The 21,700-nt window shown below is 38.4% G+C and overlaps 1 protein-coding gene across 2 annotated transcripts in view; it reads right to left on the bottom strand.

The window, feature by feature from the left end:
- Window positions 1-660: 660 nt before the first annotated feature.
- The window catches only part of SMARCAD1 (SNF2 related chromatin remodeling ATPase with DExD box 1), a 45,964-nt gene continuing 24,924 nt past the window's right edge, over window positions 661-21,700 (bottom strand). Inside the window, exons 9-24 of one of the 2 annotated variants that reach the window (XM_076336771.1) lie at window positions 21,031-21,422; window positions 13,947-14,149; window positions 12,610-12,700; window positions 11,266-11,365; window positions 9,682-9,741; window positions 9,407-9,482; window positions 8,794-8,929; window positions 7,613-7,750; window positions 7,210-7,305; window positions 6,212-6,329; window positions 5,829-5,950; window positions 4,485-4,673; window positions 3,461-3,579; window positions 2,326-2,508; window positions 1,487-1,596; window positions 661-1,202 (exon numbers count right to left, since the gene is read on the bottom strand). In XM_076336771.1, coding sequence (XP_076192886.1) covers window positions 1,141-1,202; window positions 1,487-1,596; window positions 2,326-2,508; window positions 3,461-3,579; window positions 4,485-4,673; window positions 5,829-5,950; window positions 6,212-6,329; window positions 7,210-7,305; window positions 7,613-7,750; window positions 8,794-8,929; window positions 9,407-9,482; window positions 9,682-9,741; window positions 11,266-11,365; window positions 12,610-12,700; window positions 13,947-14,149; window positions 21,031-21,422 — 2,195 coding nt within the window. In that variant the 3' untranslated portion in view covers window positions 661-1,140. The remainder of the gene's footprint in view (window positions 1,203-1,486; window positions 1,597-2,325; window positions 2,509-3,460; window positions 3,580-4,484; window positions 4,674-5,828; window positions 5,951-6,211; window positions 6,330-7,209; window positions 7,306-7,612; window positions 7,751-8,793; window positions 8,930-9,406; window positions 9,483-9,681; window positions 9,742-11,265; window positions 11,366-12,609; window positions 12,701-13,946; window positions 14,150-21,030; window positions 21,423-21,700) is intronic. The other variant, XM_076336772.1, reaches the window with a different exon arrangement.

Here is a 21,700-nt window from a genome sequence, read left to right as displayed (position 1 = left end):
TCCTCCAAGAGATTCAGCCTGGTACAGATTTGCTGAGCTCTCCACAGAGCATACAGCAGCTGAGGCTTTAACAGAGGGCAGGGGCAATAAGGACTTCCCCATACTTTGCCTTCCCCCAGCTTCTAAAAAAGCAGCAGTCTGAATCTTAACTACTCCGAGTTCAAAACACCGAATTTCAGTCTTTTCCTCTGTCCAGGGAAAGGGACATCCTCCTCTCCTACCTCCTCAAATCACATCCTTGCCAGCAGATTATAAACTTCAGGTGGAGGCACACCTCATCATTGATACCACTGAAGCTCTTCATTTCACTGAGATGAGTTCAAAATTCACTGAAACTTCAAGAAGAGAACAAGACACAAGCTTTGTGTCCAGGGCACTTCACTGGCAGAGCGCAATCTGGTATCAACACCGAGGACTGACAAAAAAAATTGCAACCTGGGTGGAAAGTTCCATTTGGCAGGAATTCTGTTTTTATAACCAATATCCTAACACAATTGTTATTAGAGTATAATGAAACACTAGTAATTAACTACTGCTGGATAAAGCCAAGTCACTTCAAGTGGAACATTTCAGCTAGTTTGAAAGCTGCCTATTTGATTTAGAACACGCAAGTTATCACACCCCCCTCCCCCAAATAACCACAAAATGAAAACATTTTGTTAATCTATGCAATTTTATTTGAACAAGTTGATACAAAACCAGTACATCAAATGAACCAAAACAAGCAGAAACAGACTCGAGCATTGTCAAATAAGGCACATATAAAAAAATCTACACATGTAATCCAGTGAAACAGACAGTTTATATATATATTTGGAGGTAGAAATAATTACAAAAATACTGACAAATCTTAAGCAGTAGCAGATTTGTTAAAACAATTACTACTTAGGTCCACGTTTTGAAAAGTGATCTGTAAAATAATGTTTATTCAGCATCCGATGTCGGCACATTTGGGCCATTTATGTTTTTAAGCATCAAAAGAATGCCATTGGTGTTAAAAATTTTCAATACCATGAGGAATACAATAAAGAAACTACAAAAAGTTATAAATGTTCATAAAACTCATGGTCATCAGTAATGTAAGAGTCCTTGGGGTACAACATCACCTTTCTTCCTTGAATTCCACAACATATTTACATTTTAGAGACCTAATGAAGCTTTTAATAGTGTAGCTATATCTGCTGGAATGGTTCCTTCTTCTCCTGAGGAATAAAAGCAAGCGTTAGTACAGCTCAAAATATTTCACATAAACAGACAAAAGTCTAGATCCCCAAAACTGTACAAAATCCTCTACTCGTAGGAGTCTGTCATTGATTTATGGGTCAGACTCAGAGGGCACTTCCTGTCAAACCGAACAATAATCGGCACAAATACATCTTTCTAGTTTAACATGGAAAAAAAAAGGCTCGTCTGCATCAAGAACCTTGTTTTCTCAGAATAATAGATTGCAGCAACCTTAATTCACTTAAGTGAATTCAGGACTTACCTGAATCTGCTGCAGTCATATCTTGTTCTAACTTCAATTTTTGCTGGCTGATTTTAAGCATGGATTCTTCAATAGTCCCCTTACTGATTAGCTTTATGACTTTTACTTCTCTGAAAACCACAAAATAGGATAAATCCATTTATATAGTTTCTCTGGATTAGTGCAAAAGGGAAGGATGCTATGCCTTTGCTCAGCATGCAGTGGTTTAAAACCAGAAGGAGGAAATGAACAAGAGGGCAATACAAAGAGCTTCTAGCTTTCCTGTCTGGACCAACTGCGCTCTGTACTGCCAGGAAACTTGTTTTCTCCTGCACTGCCAGCCACCGCAAAGTCTGGACGGTCACAGAAATCTCCATCAATAGAAACAACTCAACTTCCCCCTCATCCCATACTACAGTTGAAATACCGGTTATTAAACATATTCTATTGCTCACGTTAGCTTATTCTGATGGAGGACTCTAAAACGGTCCATGGTTTCACTCTTTACGACAGGGTGGCACTTTAGAGCTTTAAAGTCTCCTGAAGAGAACAAACAGCTTTGCCAAACAGTCCCAAAGACTTCAGTCTGCCTTGAAATGGTTCCTAGCACCAGAAATTTGAGAATTACAGAGAATTTGAGTTATAGAGAACTGGAAAAAAGAGGAGAATGTAAATAAGGTTTGTTCTGGCAGCAACATGTGCTAAGACAATTATGATTACCTAGCTCCCACACAACCCAGAGCTGGTTTACACAAGTCTCTGCTTATAATGGAATTTTTAATCATAAAATATTGTCCTTTTAGCCTCCTTTGAGAGCTTGCCTCCAAGAAAAGCCAGGCATTATAATTAAAAAGTCTTACCTTGTCTGACCTACTCTATGGCATCGGTCTTCTGCTTGCTTATCATTGTATGGGTTGCAATCAATGTCATGAAGAATAACAACATTTGCTGAGGTCAGATTAATTCCCAAGCCACCAGCTTTAGTTGACAGGAGAAATACAAATATACCCATATCTGTATTGAACTGATCTATTAGATGTATCCTGCAGAACACAAGAAAACACGCATCAGGCCTTGGAGAAAACACCACACCAGCTCCAGAGTTGAATACAGAAGTTAGGATGATGATCTTTTGAAAGGGAGGACAGTGGCATTGCAAAGCAGCTCAAAAGTACAGATATTATGCAGAAGGAAAAAGGGTACCAAGAGTCCTCAGCAGTGACCAGAGAAACATACTCAGAGTGACAGATCGATAGCAAAGAATGAAAAGAGGCTTGGAAAAAGATTTTGGATGATCATAGAATACAAAGAGCAAGTTGGAGGACGAGGGAAGACTGAAGTACTTGAAACAAACCGGGGGGGGGGGGGGGGGGGGGGGGGGGGGGGCGGGGAGCGGAATTAGCTTCATGACCGTCTTCTGTACTAATTGCACGTACAAGGGAAGTAGCAGATTTCAGCTGTAAGTGGGAAGTAATACCACAGCAAGAATGACAGTTTTTTGCAATGAAGGAAAGAGCATCTAAAAAAAAAATAATCACGAAACAGGAAACAGCAGAAAACCAGCACAGCTCAAATACAAGAAAAGTATTGCAACATCTTCAGCTGTGAAGGACAGAGTAAATGGTTTTTCCTAGAGGAACAGAGGGGCTTATCTGCCTATTGTAACAGAGATATACTATACTTCCAAGGAATATCTACAGGTGAGCTTTTGTTATGGCATGCTGACACACAAGCAAATCAAACACACCATGAACTGCTGAAGATACAAGTTTTCCATTTCGATGGTTAAGACTAACCCAACCATCTAAAACTCACCTTTCAGCCTCATCCTTACTAAGGAGATCTGAAATCCAACATTAAACCCGTTCTATAGTCAATGCCCAGTGACCACAGAATTCTATACATTGGAAAACAAAAGTAAGGGTTGTAAGTCACCTCCCCCCCTCCATGCACACATACATTTTTTCTCTCATCTTCAGCAAGAAAGTCACATACCGATCAGAAATCTGTGTTTTTCCATCCAACCTGATGTATCTATGTTGCCAATGTTTTAGGAAAACTTCCAAGATATCCAGCATCATAGTAAACTGGCTAAACAATACAACTCTGTCACCCTGGAAATGACAAAGCAAAGTAAGTTTTAAAAACACGTCAATTACGCATAATGAACTACACAAGTACTTTACTGGTGCAAATATGTGATTTTACTTTGACTGAATCCCTGTGTTCCAAACTAAAAGACTAAGCTGAAATTCATCAAGTCAGGACTGACTTTCAGTGAAGATATCATATCCAGTATTTCTGCTGCATTAACCCTTTTGTCAGTGCAATAATTTTTTTAGTCACTTTGTACTTAGGTGACTCAAGCAATCTAGAAATCATGTCAAATGCGTAAGTGACAGACCTACTCCATCTATAAACATCAACAAAATATTTTCATTAAAAACTTAAATTTAAGCTATATTCCATATAATACAGAGCAGTAGCACTCTTTTGTCTGAAATAATCGAACAGATGCGCAGGACACTTGTGCAAATTCAGGATACTCTGAAGTATTATGGTACATGCTTATTTGTAAAATAAGCCAGTTTGAATCTATGAGTCAAAGGAGTGACCTCTTCTTACCTTTACACTGGCTTAACACATGCATGATTATTCTGATGTAATACAGTCTTACTCAATTGCCAAAAGAAGGTCAAAGTTCATGAGCTGTGAAAATGATGCTAGCCCTCCGTACATTGAGAAAGTAGTGTTAACTCAGGATGAATATTCTGAAACTTGGAAAAATGGGAAAGCTTATTTCAGCTGTCTCTGAAGTGACGCACATAGGCAGGACTGCACATTAAAAGCTGTAAGTATACCTTTGCAATACTGCACATGCACTATAAATCACACTGTAATACTCCACAGAAAAGCAGCTGGGTTGCATATACAGCTAGCAGATGTTAATTTAACCAGTTATTTAGAGCCACCCTTTAGATGGACAGGAAAAGACGTTTCAGACATCTGTAGTACCCACCTTTTCTTTAAGGTCGGAGAGAATGCGTTCCAGTGCTCTAAACTTTCCAGAATCCAAGATCTGATCCATGTCTAACTTGAAGTCGTTGACGTGAGAATATTGCTTACAAAGCAAATGCAGCTCAAAATCTGTCATTACTGTCATATCTTCAAAGATAAGGTCAGGGTTAGCATCACAATGTGTGGGTTCCTGTTAGCAAAAATGAAGGGAAATAATGCAATACACAATCTTGCCAGACAGACAAGAAAAAACAAAAACACCACACAATAACATCCAAAATTTCTGAAAGAACGAAGTAGCACAACTAGACATGGACAAATGCCAAAGCGTGGCTCATGCAAGCAACAAAAGATGAACTCTGCAACCCCAGGTTTATAGTAGAGGATCATTACTTCGCAGTTAGCTTTTACAAGAACTTGTACTACCAAAAACTAAGAAGTATATGCTCAACCTCCATAGCAATTACCTAGTTCCCATCAAGCCCTATGACCTTTTACCCCTGTATCAGACCTCTTCCCCTGAAGACACATTCCCTAAAAGGGAGGTCCAATCCTTGGATAGATGGTAGAAGACATGGGAAGCCCAGCCCAAGATGTAGGGTGGGTAGAGGGATGTCATGCCTGGAAGAAAGAGGAAAAGAAAAGCCACATCTGGAGAGTACGATGGTATGAGTAGGAATAAAAAGGGACAAAAATCCTTCATAAACCAATGGGTCACTTCTTCCCTTCCCCCCAACCTTGACTGGCTTTATTTTAAAACAAAGCTGAAGATATTCAAAGCCAGCTGCAACTTTCTTAGAGCACCTGCTGCACATTCAGACTTTTTTTTTTTTTTATACTTTAGAAAGAAGCAACAATTTTCCCCAAACTCCACAGGCATTAACTCCAGCCAAATTACAAAAAAAAAAAAAAAATCCTCAACAGTTCAATACTTATGCCTTCCCTATTTTAGTTCTGTACAGCCTAGATTTCTTGCTACTCAGAAAATACTAGTAAACTCAAGTGCCCACCCAAGACTTTTTTCATAGGTACTCTGGTTTTAAATTTTGGGGTGGAGGGAAGAGGCGTTAAGCAGGAGCTAATGAAAAGGAGATGACTGCAGTCCCACAACTGTTCTCTCCATTCTAATATCTGATACAAAAAATCAGTGTTCAACCCATACAGAGCTTGATTAGAGCACTGGATAGATGCAGAGAAATAAAAAGCAGCAACAATGAATTAAGTTTTGCAAAGACACACTTTTCACCAGAGGACTGACAATTAAAAAAAAAAAAAAAAAAATCTATTTAAGTTGCATTAAAAATTCTGAGAAATTAAGGATTGCTTCTGAATCTCATCACCTTACCTTGAGCATAAGCATGGACATTGTCCTGAGCTTGTCAGTTGTGTAATACTGACGATGCAGGAGAGGGTGATTTGCCATTTTTCTAAGTTGCATCATTACATTTCCCATATCAGAGTTTTTTTCTGTAAACAAAAAAATAAGGTATATTCAGAAGTAGCACATAGATGCCTATCTGACACATCTTTATCTCTCAGGAGAACTTTATTTGTAAGAACCAAATTTGACATTTCACCTATTACCTGAACTTCAGAAAAATTCATAGAAGGGATATAGTCAGTTTATGAGTATTAGACATTTCTACAAAGCAAGGGCTTTGTAGTCACATTCGACATATGTCTGGGCATGAAAAAAATCCAGCAAAAGGAAACGAGACCCTCACATACCATTACTATCAATAGTTTTCTTGAGCTTGTTTAAGAGATCACAGTAAAGTTGTTCCTGTTTCTCAGACATGGCACATAATTCAATGAGATCTTTTTTGGGAGGTAGTTGTTTAAGGACCTGACAAAATAAAAACATACCAGGTAAAAACTGTACTGCAGTGAACGGTCAATAATTCTGTACTATCTTACAAGCCTCCTTTTAAGCTACTCTATTCATTCTCCCCATCCCAACTCCTTTCATTGGCTGCAACTTCGCCAACTGAGTCAGCAGTTCGACTTACTCAGAACTTGATTTGGATTATACATCACCCCCCAATCAAGCAACACGGTCTGCACACTCCAAAACTGCACAAAATAATAATACATGCAATACCTGGAACCTACTCCTCTGCTAATCAGAGATACCCTCTTCAAGCCACTGACTACTAAAATATGCAAGTACACAGAAACACTTTTCGGATCACTATTAAGTTTTCCCTTTCTTTTATATATGCTATTCTAAATAGAAGAATTTAAATAGGTTCTGGATTTTAGAATGAAGAAGAAACATTTTGATGATAACAAAATAACTTAACACACACATTTCTAGTCATACATATACACAAATACATACATGCACATTCACTGCCTTAATCCTTTCCGTTAAAATAAAACACCATTACTATAAAGTCACAAATATATTTGTGGTTAATGTGGAGGATTTCTCACTTCTCATCGCTTAGCAGTGCACTGAATCACCTTTCAGTGATCTTTCCTAACTAAAATTCCCAACTGTAAATAGTCAGCAAATAAGCAGCGTCAAAACCCAAAGCTGCAGCAGGTCACGTTTTTACTTCCAAACTCCTGAAAGATAAAAGATAGCTCAAGTTTCTTGCTCTTCCTAGATAAACAGCTAAAGCTAGCACTGACAAAATTTGACCTTAAATTCTACTGTTAGTCTCAAAGATCATCAGGCTTTTTGATGACATGAAACCATTATTTTAAAGATAAAACATTACCTCATCTTTTACTCTTCTCAAGATGAATGGTTTTATTATCTGCTTTGCATGTGCAATCCTCTCCTTTTCATATACGCTTTGTTCTTCAGCACTCTTCTAAGGAAAATATTGCAAGAATTCAATTACAGTGTGAAGTTTTCAGCTGTAACTTAACTATTCTAACTTGATGAAAAACCCATCCAGAACAGACAGATCTAACAGGACCATTAGTATTCTGAGATATCCTGTTATGACACATTCTTACTTCAAATGGTTTATTTCATTGTTTCATTTTCTAGATTTTCATAATCACACTACCTGTTTCCATAAGATACCAATAAAACAGAAGTTATGCAGCAACAGCAGTGTTCTAGCAAAAAAACAAATAAATGTTATTTTCAAGAAGAGAGTACATAGTACTTACTGTTTTTGAAGAGAACATCCTTCGGATTTCACTTGTGCTACTGCTGAACATATGCGGCATGACAAAATTCAAGAGGGACATCAATTCCAACAGATTATTTTGAACCGGAGTCCCCGTTAGCAGTAAGCGATTCTTTGCCTGGTTGTCCAAAGTGGAAAACAGCAGTGAGAAACATTAGTCGAACAGGTTAAAAAAGAATATTGGCAGAAACAACACCGTTATGGAGAACTGAGAAAATGAGCTTGGTTTAAATTATAACTATTTAAACCTAATATATATTTAAATCCCATGAAATAATTTCCTGGTTAAGTCAACAAAATGGTTTACAGATCTGTGGGGAACTGAGCACATATCAATTTAAGACTATTCAAGAAGCCTAATCCAGATGTAAGAAAAGCCTTCCTGGCTCTATTAGGGTTTTTCTTGTTTGGTTGGTTTTGTGGGTTTTTCTGTTGTTTTGGGTTTTGGGTTTTTTTTTTTATTAATGTGCTAATTGTTGCTCCCATATCATCTTTTCTAATGTCACACAGTACTTGTGCACAAGTTTTGAATTGCAAGTACAAGCCACAGTTTAATTGGTCAAAGATCAGCTTCTTAAAAAGGCTTTTGATGAAAATATGATCTTGAAAAGTAAGTCATAATAAATGATCATAAGTATATTATTATTGTATGAATACTACAGTCCTGAATCACAATAATCAGAGAAAAAGCTGTACTCAAATTTTCTCTTTTTCAAAATGCTGCTGACTCAGGCCGCAAGCTACAAGAAAAAAAATTATTTTAAAGCTAGCTTTTCTTGCACAGTCCTATCAAAGTAGGTCCTTAAATACTACAGTGTTTCAGCACAAGGCATCAGAATAGCATGTTTACAATCTTTACTACTGTGGGATAAAACTGGAAAATTGCTTAATACTGAAACTGAACCACTACCATCATTGTAATGATGCTATAGGAAATTTATTACATTTCTTTGGGAGCTTGTCTCCCTGAAAGAGTTCACAACGCAGGATCCATTCCTAAGACCACACCAACACTTATATCCACTTGCATACTGTAGTTTCTGGAATATTATGTGTATATGAACTTTACAGTTAATACTCCATTTTCCCCCAGCCCATAACTACAGAACAGAAGAAACAGGAGTTGTCCCCTCTTAACCCAACAATAACTAAACCTCTTACATTAATTGTCATAAGGTGCTGGTAGCGTACAGAGCTCATGTTCTTGAGCATGTGACCTTCATCAAAAATTGCATAGTTAAGCTTCAACCTGCGAAACAGTCCTCGATCATCTGAGCTGCTAATTGCACAGTTGTATCTGTCAGTGAAAGATATCATAAAAGACACATTAAATGCAAACTTAACATGAACATACTGTTATCACAATCAAATTAAATTCTCTAAAATTGTTAAGAGTTATGGAGAGAATACAGGAGGTGCAGTAAGTAAAACTGCCTAGAAGTAACCAACCATAACACAGTTTACTACTGGCAAATAATTACAGTTTACTTCATGAGCCAGTGCTCTCAGTAACACTTTCCAAAAAACTATGCAAATCTATTGCAAAGTAATATGTATCTATTGGCACATATTATATGATTAATAGATAATATCTAAAGCATCTAGTACATAGTATCCGTTACACATTAATAAAACCCTAGTTAACCATTACCTGAAAACAAAAATAAGTTCGCTTCCCTTCTCACCAACCTCCAAACATAGTTTGTTTTGTTGTACCGCTAGAGGTCAGTAGGAGCTAACTAAATCTCACTTGTTATTTAATTACTGTACTTACGTAGTTACAATCACATTGAAATCAACAACTTTATTATTAATGTCCACCCTGAGATGTTTCCTATCTTCTTGGGATCCTACAAAAGGACAAAACATAAAATGAGTACAAGTACATATATTTGTATACATATAAAAATTAAGACACAGAAATACATTCAGCGATAAGTACATGTATTTAAACAACTGTCTTAAAACAATGCTTCCATGAGCAACTCATCTTTTCTTAGGCTGTTAGCAACTGTATTATTGGATTAATTTCTAAATTAGATTCCTCACCATAGTAAAAAAGGACATTCAGTTCAGGACACCACAGATGAACTTCTCTTATCCAGTTATCTGTAAGACATCATTAAAATAAAAAACAAGTCATTTATACTTTATTATGTCTTACATAACTTCAGACACACCTCAGCATTAAACCAAACATCTGATTTTAAAGCAAATCCCTTTAAATTCTCCTGACGGTTAAGAAACTTTCTGTCTAAATGCTGGAAAACTGTTAATATTTAGGGAAATTAAACAACCCACAACTGGGCTTTAAGTAATTCTTGTTTAACCAGCTTGCACTTTAAACTACTATAGAAAGACCCTGCATGGTCTGTAACCACCATGTAAAAAAATATTACAACGCTTAACTTTTCAGCCTGATTTCTTCCCTAGCCAGTTAATTCCTCAGAAAGCAAATCACTTCATTTGTCGGTACTCGCATCCAGAAGTGTTTCATCAGGAGAGACACTGCCTCTGGGAGTAGGCAAGGAAGCCTGACAACTTGACCCAGTTCCAGATGTGCAGCCAGCAGAGCCACCACCGGCGACGCTACCATGCCCAAGGGGAAGCTGCTTGACAGCCAATACAAATGCTGACCCCAAACCACAGCAGAAGGGGGTCTCTGGTAAATGCCACTTGACCCAGGCCAGACCCCAATCAGGGCTGAGGAGACGCCTCCGGAAAAGTGTCAGGAAAGATGCAGGTAGACCGTACTTCCCAGGCATCCCTGTGCTGGATGGCTTGGGCCAACCTGCCACTACAATTCATGAGCCTCTACGATTCACTTCACAAAAGCACCTTCGTTTACACCTTTATGTACACCTCAGGTTTTAAGTAACATGCATTTTTAAGTTACTTAAAAAAATGGGTTCTAGTGGATTTTAAAAGCACACTGAAAACAGCAATTTCAAACTGACGTTGAACAACTGGAAGCTTTTCTGATGCGTTAAGAGACATTTTTGAAGCCCAAATAACTATTTTATATTAAAAGCAGCATTTTCTTTCTAAATTAAACTTGCTACTTCCTCCTTTCTATAATTATTCAACAAAACCAAATTTAACTCCACGGAGAATTAGTTTCTGCTCAAACTCATCAGCTTCGCTGATATATTTTATTCCACCATATTCTTCCTGCTTTCGACTGAGGTCACTAAACAATCAAAACACGCAACTAAGACAGTCAGCCTCATCGTTTTAGCATTTTGATCTGCTTTGACAGATTCTGTGCAGCAAAAAGGGAAAAAAGACATTAAATGTCTCAAGTGTCATGAAACCTAACCCTAAGCACAGCCTGAAGACTAGGAATTTCAGCCAATATTCAGTAAGTAAAAAGACTACTTTGCTAAACAAGTTCAAATTGTAACAAGCAGCTTTGTTTTTTGTAAGCATACAGAGCATATTAAAAAACTTTAGGTCTAATTAATTCAGAACAAGCATGCCTTCAGTTTTGCATTCCAATTCAAATTACTTAAGGAGTTGAATATCATCATAAGAAAATTAAGTTTTCTTTCACAAAATTATCTTAGTTTCACTGTCTGTTTATGTTTGGGTTTTTTTTTTTAAACAAAAATAATTTTGAAGCTTGTAACTTACCTAATGTTGAAGCTGGCACAACTATCAAATGGGGACCCCTATTGCCCTCTTGGTAGAGATAAGCTAGAAATGCAATAGCTTGAATTGTTTTTCCTAAGCCCTAAGAGAAAACAAATCCATTTAAACAAAATTTACAACCTGTAGAACATACTAGTGTTTTGTACTCATAAGACAATTACAGTGTAGTCAATGTTAACTAAAGATTACAAATCCGCACAGAAAAATTGTTCTGTTTAACCACAGTGTTTTACAGAAGACAACTCCTTCTTAAGTACAATCGCAGTCAAACTCAATTATCTTTTCAGCTCAACATTTGAGCATCAGGGATTCATCTTTTCCATTTATGAAGTTTTTCATTTTAGTTCAAGTTCATCCCTCAAATCTTCTTCAAAAATTTACCTTCCTGAAACAGTGCTGCCGACAAATGATTACTTGGAAACTAATTGTTTCTTTCCATTTGAGCCAGTTGTACAAAGGATATTCCAGCTATTTCTGAAGTGGAATTTAATATGGAAATCAGATTTCTTTAAGATAAGCCTATGTTTCCACCAATACTCACTTTTCTTTCTTCTGTATCATAGATTTAAAAATTTATCTTATCTACCACAAAATACACACATAGGGTAGTTCTTACAAATACGAAACGTATGGAAGTTGAGAAACACTGCCTATGTCTTAGTGAAGCAAACCCACCCATTCACTCATGGTTTGTCACAAGATGAACATCAGCCAGGACTAAAAGCCACTGACAACATATTCAGCATTTAGCAGCTGCAGCACTAAGTTTGTTCTGTTGTACAATTACTCAGCACCAAAAAAAGCCCTCACACCCATAAGCTTTTCTCTCTTCTTTCAAAACTTACAGGGAGCGTAATGACAAGAGATGGCTGAAATGCTGGAGAAGCAGAAAAGGTTTCTACCTGCTTAGTTTTTTTCTGTATCGTTAACTACCTGTTTTGAAACTGATGGAGAAGTGTAGAAGATAAGGGCTCACTACAACAAAATGCTGGACAAGTAGAATGAAATATACTTATGGCCAAGGAGCTATTAAAATGAATGGTTTGAGGATAATCTGTTGTGGTAGAAACTGCTTCCATTGCATCAGAAGACACCATGTGACTTGTAATTTTCAGTGTCGTGAATCTTAGGCTACCTTTGACTTTCAAACTGAAAGTAAGAGCTCAGCAGCTTCTAAACATTTGGAGAAGCTGTTTGCAATTTAGGTTACATTAGCTAAAACAAATTACTTATAATCTGCTTGGGATTTCTAGGAAATGAAAGAATTTAACAAAGGCATTTTTGCAAAACTTTTAACAATTCTTAAATAACCAGTTTCACACTTACCATTTCATCAGCCAATATGCCGTTCAATCCATGTTTATGCAGCAATGCTAACCAGTTCAAACCAATCTTCTGATACGGCTTAAGTTCCAAACTGTTAAGAAATCAAGCTTATTGTGTTACCATCTTTTATTTGTTTCTCCACGAAACACAACTTTACACTTATGTTAATCACAGAATGGTAAGTTTAACATTGCCTATATTTTAATACACTCCAGATCTCCTCATGGAGTGAAAAACACAAGCTTTACTTAATCAGTCACCTGAATACCAAAGAGCATTTCTGAAGTTTCTAAGTAGTTTTCACACATCTTAAATGATCAAAATGAACATTACAATAAATACTTTTCTTCTAAAATCAGTGATCCACAACCAGTTAAAAGCAGTTACACAACTGCTGATTTTTAAAATACACAAAAAATTAAGTGGCATTTAGCAGCTGCATCACTAAGTTTGCTCTGTTGTACAATTACTGGTGGTGTCAGCACCCAACAAAAAACCCAAACACACACAATCCACAAAACACACTCAACAGCAAGTCACTTAGTTCAGCATTTTTTGCCAAAGAAGAAACATCACTTATAAGCTCCCTCCGAACAGTTCCCTCTTCCTCTCAGGTTTTATTTTGACACAGCTGAAAATCCTTTTGCTATTTACTACTAACAGCCTTCAAGTCTAATCCAGTTTCCTACTCTGCCCATTCCCACTTCACCCCTATGCTTCCTAACCCTTAGGATAATGCCCCCCACCATACCCATTTCCATTCCTCCTAAGCTCTCTCTCTTTTCCCCAATACCGCTTTGGAGATCCTTGCCAATTTACCTCTCTGAAATAAATCCTTTCCCCCAACACATTCCCCGTGTCCCTCCCACTGGATCATTTTGTACGTCTGAACTTCCTGACCGAGGTCTTCAGCCCAGCTGATAAACTTTACAAGTTTACTCAGATTCATTTCAATTTGGCATCTTTGAAATGTAAGGTCCCCCATTACAGAATCAGTTTTGTTTGGCCTTTTGTTTGAAATAAGTTAACAGCTCATGATCCCGTCACTCACGGTTGGCTTCTACATTCATCAAAAACCAGAGCAAGTAAAACAAGGTATTGAGCACTGTTATATCTTTTTGGTTTATGTTCTCATCCTCCTCACCAGCCTTCCTGACACACTTAAAAACATTTGTTGGATTCCCTCAAGTGTTGCACATCACTATCTAATTCACTGAGAGCTGCTAATTGTCAAACATTCACAACTCTACTTTCAGCAACTACAGTTTTGAAAATTCCAGTCTTCAAGTATACCTTATTATCCGACACCCTTGTAAGTATAAAAAAGGGAAAGATACCTCTGATTCAGAATGGAGGGTTGCTCTATGTTCCATCCACATCCTCCATCTTCAGTAATCCTGGTTACTTGTTTTGTCAGTTTATTTGAAATGTCTTCACATTTATTCATGAGCTTTAGAACCACGTCCCTCTCTTTCAGCAGTATCTTGCAATTCCACACTATGTCTTCTGACAAACCAGTAGTCTTAGTCATTTTTGTAAACTGCAAAATAATTAAAAAAAAAAAATACTATGAACACTGGCAATAGCAGCAAAGGTGCAATGGTGAAAATCCACAGCTGCTGCAGACAGAAAGTAATTCAAGGAGCAGACAGTAACAGCAACCCAACCTCCTCTCAAAACTTCAAATATTCCTTACACACTTGGCCCACTGCAAAACTGTGTGAAATCCACACTGAAGGTCATGATTATAGCTCCTCGCACTGTAAAACATATCTTAAAATAAGAGAGACAATTTCTCTGAAGAGTTTCTAATGTAAAATATAGGAGCTTTAAACTCGTAAAATCCTCAAGGGGAGGCTTTGCACTACAGTGCAAAGCAAGCTTTGAAGGTCAGGCCCACTGACAGAACAAAACCACAAAAGGAAGAAAAAAAACCCGTACTGATTATCATTAGATCTCCTTTTAAGCAATCCCTATTAGATACTAAAGATTAAGCATAATGTAGGCATCAAGGCAAACCAACCTATGAAGAAGGCTATTAAGATTTTGTTATGAATCTGTCTGGAGCTCAGCATTACTCAGTCCCAGTTCTAACTGTACCACAAATGGCACATTCAAACCGGACTTAGGCAGACTGGAATAAAATAAAGATTTAAGGGGTAAGAAGTTTCCCAAAACTATGTCAGGTTTTTTGTGGTCACCAGGTACTGACAGGCCCAAAAGATCAGCAAGAATTGGTTCATTCTTTTCAGTTCTTCATATTTCAGTGTTGGAGGAGAATTCCTGCACCAAGCCAAGATTCACCTAAACTCTTTTTTCTTGAAACAAACCCGACCTCCTGTGAAATCTGTGAAACACAAACTTACACAAATCTACCAGGTCATTAGCACTTGCCAATACATTTTCATGGGTAGTACCATCATCCTGACAAGGTTTTAGCACTATTCAGTTTCTCCATTTTTTTGCATGTGCATGTTTCAAGTCAGTATTATCCTCATTTTACAGAGGGACAAATACATTTTCTAAATGTCTTAGCAAACAAGCTGGCAGAGGACAAGTCAAGATACCAGAACCTCTATGTAAATACAAACTGACACAAGGCCTGTCCACCGCTCCTGAGCACGCCTAGTTTACAAAGATGAAGCACACCAGTGTTTGAATGAAAAGCTTGCTACTGAGCCACGTGGACAGCCCACATTCAGTATCACTGTGGCTCCCTATCCCGCAACAGGGTATGCCCTCCTGGCTTGGCTGAGAAGAGATCTTTAAGTGCTGTAACTGCTCTGCCACCATGTCCTCATCTTCTCAAAACAAGTGTTCCCACCTTGACCGAGGCTAACTTCCTCTGCTGCTTTGTATTCTGAGTCTACTACTTAGAGCAGATGTTGCTTCACTCATGCTTGCTAGAAGATGTATCTAATCCAGCATAATTTTTTTTTTTAAATAATGGCTCCATATCACAGTCCTTCCTACTTCAATCGTGAACACATGCTTTCTCCAAGAGCTCTTGATTTCTTTTTTGTTATGAGAATTGCTACTCATGAGTCTCATTCTCACAACCTTGTGCCAGCCACAGACCTACCATGTGACACCACGTCTTTAATTAAAACTTAAATTTTCCTGATTTTTTTTTCCTTTTGAACTATAGAGCATTATTAATTTTGACACAGAAGCCTTACTTCCACCACTTGCTTCCTCAAGTCCACACTAGTTACTTTATATTTCCTTCCTCTAAACTTCATATCTTCACTATAACATGGATATTCTCCATTTTAGAGCCAAGAAGCCTGAAGTCATGTCAAAACAGGCCCTTCAGATCCATCAGCTTCTCCTGGATTCCACGTAGGGCCAACTGCAGACAGTGTAAAACCTTTAATAAATTTATTTCTGCAGTAACTGAGGTCATATTTGTAATTATAGTATTTTCATGCATATATATGCATAAAGTTATTTCACTGTAAAGAACAGACATTGTCCTTTTTTATTAATAGATTTAAAGAATTGAAGAGTACAAGAACCTTTGGATTTGCCATTCTTTTGTTAAAACAGAAGTAATTGCCACACAGTTTTCTCTGAATTTTAAATCAGAGATCTGTTAAAATTTAGCACAAGACTTAAAAGGCATATATTCTCCTAGAATTCCTTCCTTAAAAAAAGAAGGGGTCATATGATCCAGCTATTACGTGTTAAGTAACAGATCAATATTGCCACATTGCAGAGTAAAAGCAAGCTTTGTTAAGCTGAAGTGTACAAGCAGGCTATGCTTTGACTCAAAAGTAAAAAAAAAAAAGTAGTGATGCCCTCTACTGACAGCCTGCTGCTACAGTTTTGGGGTTTTTTTTTTGTTTGTTTGTTTGTGGTTTTGCTCCATTTTAAACAAAACCCAGAAAGTTTACCAACACTCATAGGTTAAACCAGGCTAAGGCACACATGTCAACACTTGTGAAGAAGTTTTCTAAATAGACACCTTTATTCAGAAATAAAAAAACATGGAAAGAACATGATTTTTAATAGGCAATTAAAAAAATTCAACATTTGTTTTGATGCCTAAAGCTTTGGTTGGCATGAATATAAATCCTGTAATCTATAAATAAAGGGGTGGAGAAATAAGCCATCTGTTATTAACAGAAATTGTATTGTTTCGTGTCAGCATGTTAACATTCATCTCCAAGTTACAACAAGAAAAACTTTATCTACTGGTTTACATGTGAAACACACGATGTTACCCTGTCGTGCAGAACACAAAGGCCACCCAAGGATCTGCTTTGGTTTACTACAGGTTCTGACATCCTCCCAGGTTCATTTTTTTCAAATGAGGTCCAAAAAATGTGAGAACATCATGGACAACTGAACCCATGAGCTTCCACAGTGTGCTTCGAAGAAAGGTCCACTGGAGTCCTGGGCTGCAGCAGTGCCCCACGGTGCATAACCACCAGGCTGGCATGCTCTACTTGGGCTTACCTTACACCACTTGAAGGCGATTTAGGATTTCACTTTACCGCTTAAGGGGGGAAGTCAGCCTCAACCTCGATCAACAAACCCTAGTTCCACTTTAAGCAGCTCCCACTTCTAACCTGATGCATTTGCTGCCTCCCTTCAGTTTGCTTTGGTGCAAGGTGCTTCTGGATTTCCTGCTAGTTTGGTTTGCGTAGCAGTTTGTACATGTGCAGCCAAACAAAATGAGAGATGATAAAAAAGCTGAAGCTGCCCTTCCTTGAGTTTTTATCTCCTAGCTCATATACTATTGCAGTATACAGAGTATGATGGACAAATAAATCCATCTTTGACTGCTCAGTTCTCCCATTCCCCTAAAAGTGGTAAGCTAAATATATGCTATGTCAGAATTTCTATGTAATATTTTGTGTCAGTTTAACTTGCATGTACTCCTTAAGAATTTGTAATTTTTAAAAACAATAGACATGGTTCAATTTGCATAAAGTCATTAAATGCTAAAAGAGATGGCTTATTTTGTGATAGAATACCGCAAATGAGAGAAATGAGATGATACAGCAAATCTCATACAGATACATATGTTTCTATGCTAAAAGGAAATCCAGACACTTGACAATTATAAACCTTAAAAATAAGAAGCTAAATAGCATTAAACTCCTTCCAGTTCATACCCCTGCATTTACCAGAGGCAGCGTGAAATTGCATTGGGCACACACAACAGGCTAAGGAACAGAACACCTCCCCAGACCCCAAAAGCTCAGCTGGGCTGTTTCTGGAGCCAGTTTTGGCTCTGCCCTTGTTTCTTGGCACACACTGAACACAGGCAGGTATTGCTGTTATGTGACCGTGTTTACAGCCTGTCCGCTGAGGAAACGGCGCTGAGATCTGCCATTTCCAACACTGGCCAATTCCAACATTCTGGAAAAGACAGCACTGTTAAAATATAATTAAGTGCCAACGAGTTTTTTAGAGGAGTGAGGGTGAGGAGGAAGGGCGATGGGTGCCCAGAAGTGCTTCCACCAAGGAAAGAAATCATGCTGTCTACGGCCTGCAATGTGTGCCAGTGGGGTGTCACCAGGATCCCGAAGCAAACAGGAAAGGAAGGTGGGAAGCCAACATGGGAAAGGACCCACCAGGAAGGGAGATATCTCTAATGGCTGTCAGTTTACTAACACGTGTCTAGCCGGAGGAGGTGTAGACCATGAAGCCAGTACAGAGCAGGCCTGCACCATGAGAGGAAAACATCGCTGAATGCTGGCCCCTTGCACAAAAGCTACTTAACATGTGACATCAGACCAAGACACAGGGAGGTGAACTTTCCTCTTCACCCTGTCCTGCAGTCTGCTCTGAACCCTCATCTTCTCCTTGCCCTCCACAGCCAGCCATGTTTTCAGTGCTCCTCCTTCCCTCTCCTCCTAGCCCGCACAGCCCTGCTTTCTGCTGACCACCCTTTAGTTTGCAGACCCCTGCATCCCCATCTGCTCCCCTTGTGTTATAATCCCCAATTCCCAGCAGTGGAGAGCTGCTTCTCATGAACTTCTGCTCCAGCATCTCCCATTTGGGCATCACACCTCTTCTGTCTCAGCTCCACGCTTGGGCTTGTTTCTACAGCACAGGCACCTGGGACCACCCTTTGAAACCTCCCGCCCTCAGAAAGCAACGCGCAATTTTAAGATGTGAATATGAGTAGTCAGAAAGGCACTCTCTCAGAGCACACATCCCAATCTATTTTGTTACCTACTACTCTCCCTATGCACACAACGTATTCTGGAGAGAGGCATCACTTCTCTGAATGAGGAGACAGACACCTAAAGCTTCAAGGACATACCCAAGCACTCTTTACGCAAGTTAGTGTTTGAGAGGAGGCGCTCCCAGCTAGTTATCTCCAGCACTGAAGACTGGAGTATGGGCATTTCTAAATTGCCAAAGGAATTAATCCTTGTCAGCAAGGACATTTTCAGCTCTCTCCATTTATTTTTTGAAAATCATGTTTGTTAAATTTTTTTCTGTGTATTTTAAGTGTTATTAGATCAAGTTAAACATCTGTCTTAAATACCTGCTCCAAAGAAGTATTTTCAAGCATTCTTAATAACGTAATAACTTCACAAGCTTGAAATTCGTTTTAAATCCATCTGAAAAAAAAAATCTTTGTCCAACTTAAAAAGCTTGTCTAAAATAAAAAAGCCGTTTTAATTTACATTTTCCTGGAATAAGACATTCAATTTGCAAATAAGTAGGCTTTAGTCTTAATCTCAGGCTGAGAGCCTTAAGACCCTCCTCAGTTCTAATAACGAACAAGTGGTAACAACTTCTAGTGCTTTACATTGTGTTACAAAAGATATCATTACAGTAAAAAGAGACCTTAAAACTAAGCCAATTTCTTTAATGCTGAAACTGAATCACCTCTCTCCATTATTCTACCACTCTTATTAATTAGTAGGAAAAAGTTGGGTCACTGAGCTACTGGATCTTTATAAACAATTAAATCCACACTGATATGAAACATCTGCTAAAATCTGCTGCAAACTACTTCTACTCTGGGCAAGTATTCACAACACTACATAAACATGTGGTTGCTGACAGCAGCAACCTTTATGAAAGACAAATTTTGAACACAAACAGGCCCATGCAGCTTTTTTTCTGTTAAATATTTTACACAGAGAAAAGGAGAACAGCCCTGTAGCAAATATTTCTGCAAATAATTAAGCTCAGGCAAAATCCAACAAGTTTAGAAAGGAATAGCCGTATGACAGATGTTCTGTGAGAAGCCAAAGGCTTGGGGCAAAACGGATTTCTTTTGCAGCATAGCTGCATCTTGGGTTTTTTTTTTTTTTCCAAGTATCCTCCCCTCTTGTCCCCCCCCTTGCAACACAACATACAAAGATCATTTTGTTTTCCTTAAAAATCTGTTTAGTATCTCTTATTGTTTTGTGATAAAACATTTCACACACCAAATAATAAATGTTATTGTTTTACACATATTGAAGAAGTTCTATTCTGCTCTGAAAAAATACAAGCGGATCTTGCATACATCAGTGGGGGAGGTTTCAGAACACATACTGATGAAAAAAACATACCAATTACTCTTTAAGAGGGCCTACGCACAGTTACTGCTTTAAAATCCTAAGCACTAATAAATTAAACCAAGAAAATCTGCCGTAATGCACTTCAATTTTCTTACCAGGACATTGCTCTTACCAGGTCTGATGTCTTCCAGTTAACTGAAACTGCATGAAATATGAAGGCAACAAACCATGGGAAACATTTGAAAGTAACACCCCAGTGACAGTAGATAATCTACTTACCAAGAGATACCGTTTTCCCTTCTGTTGTGGATTGTGGTTTAGCCTTCTGATGCTTTACCTTTTATTAATAAAAACACAGCAGCTTGTTCCACTAAAAAATGGCTGCACTGCTCAGCTAGCAAAACCATGCTAGAGACTAAGCTGCAGTAGATTAAAGGAGAGAGGGGAGGAAAGAAAAAAAAGAAAAAAAAAAAGAGACAACTGTTTCTTGTATGAAACTGAAAATATCCATGCTGGCACCTTCAATCATGGAGCTACCCTGGAAGCTGCTGCTGCTGCTGCTATTCAAGTGTCTGCAGTAAAGGTCCTGCCACGTTCTTGCCTCCTGCATGGGTTTTCAGCTACAAGAGCTCAGAACAGACTAGCAAACACCTCCTTCCCAAGTGAAAGCTCTTATTTCTTCTTCTGCAGTGAAATCAACCAACTTTTTATGCTACAGAGTGAGTGACAGTAATGTCAGCCAATCAGCTTGAGTTTTCCAGGAAAATCACCCCTTAATTCATTCAAAATCAGGTCATATGACACTATTTGAAATGCTATTGGCTTAGGAGGAACATAGCATTTTAGCCTAATCAGGATAAGGCCACCCATCTAAGCCTCCCTAGGCTGAAGCCACCTTGACTCTAGGCAGGCTGGGGATAGGAAAAGAAGAATGCAGACCTACCAGAGCCTCCCAGCTGTTAAAGGGCCGGAGCGCTATTATCTTCTGAGCCTTTTTCTGAGAACACTGGGGAATCAAAGTCAGTTCGCTCGGGGAAGCATCCTGCAGGAAGCTGAGGATTTTCGCTTTGTAGCCATCCTCCATCACTTCGTCGCCACTGCTGTAGTCCTCGTCAAGGGAGCTACCACCATCTTCAGAAGCTGACTCATCCTCTGAGTCTTCCGTTTCTCTTTTAGTATTCCAAATGCTCCTTTTGCCTTTGTCCTTTTTCCGAAAGCCATTCTGCTCCTTCCCGGAAGATTTCTGCTTCGGCTTCTCTTTGCTCTCATCACTTTGGCTTTTTGCCGAGGCTTCAGTCCAGTCAGAAGCTTCACTTTTGGGAGGAAATTCCATGCCTATGCATGCAATATAGAAGGCAACAAGTCAACGCATACTGGTTAAGGGCAAATTCAAATCCACTGTTCTTCCAAAATAAAACCTATTTAGATATAAAACACAATTCTAGTATTTAATACACGACTCAACAGCAGGTGTTACTAAGAGAAAAGAAAAGAGGAGCAAACACCATACAAGTCTGTTTAAAACATGTAAATAGTACCAACTGTGAGTATAAGATGAGCAATGCTAATTTGTGTACTGCTCAAATAGCAGAAGGTTGTAAGTAACTATCTTA

Source organism: Aptenodytes patagonicus, chromosome 4 (genome assembly GCF_965638725.1).
Source record: "Aptenodytes patagonicus chromosome 4, bAptPat1.pri.cur, whole genome shotgun sequence".
Lineage (NCBI taxonomy): Eukaryota > Metazoa > Chordata > Aves > Sphenisciformes > Spheniscidae > Aptenodytes > Aptenodytes patagonicus.
The sequence above is the reverse complement of the archived record's forward strand: the minus strand, read 5'-3'. Positions and strand labels throughout refer to the sequence as shown.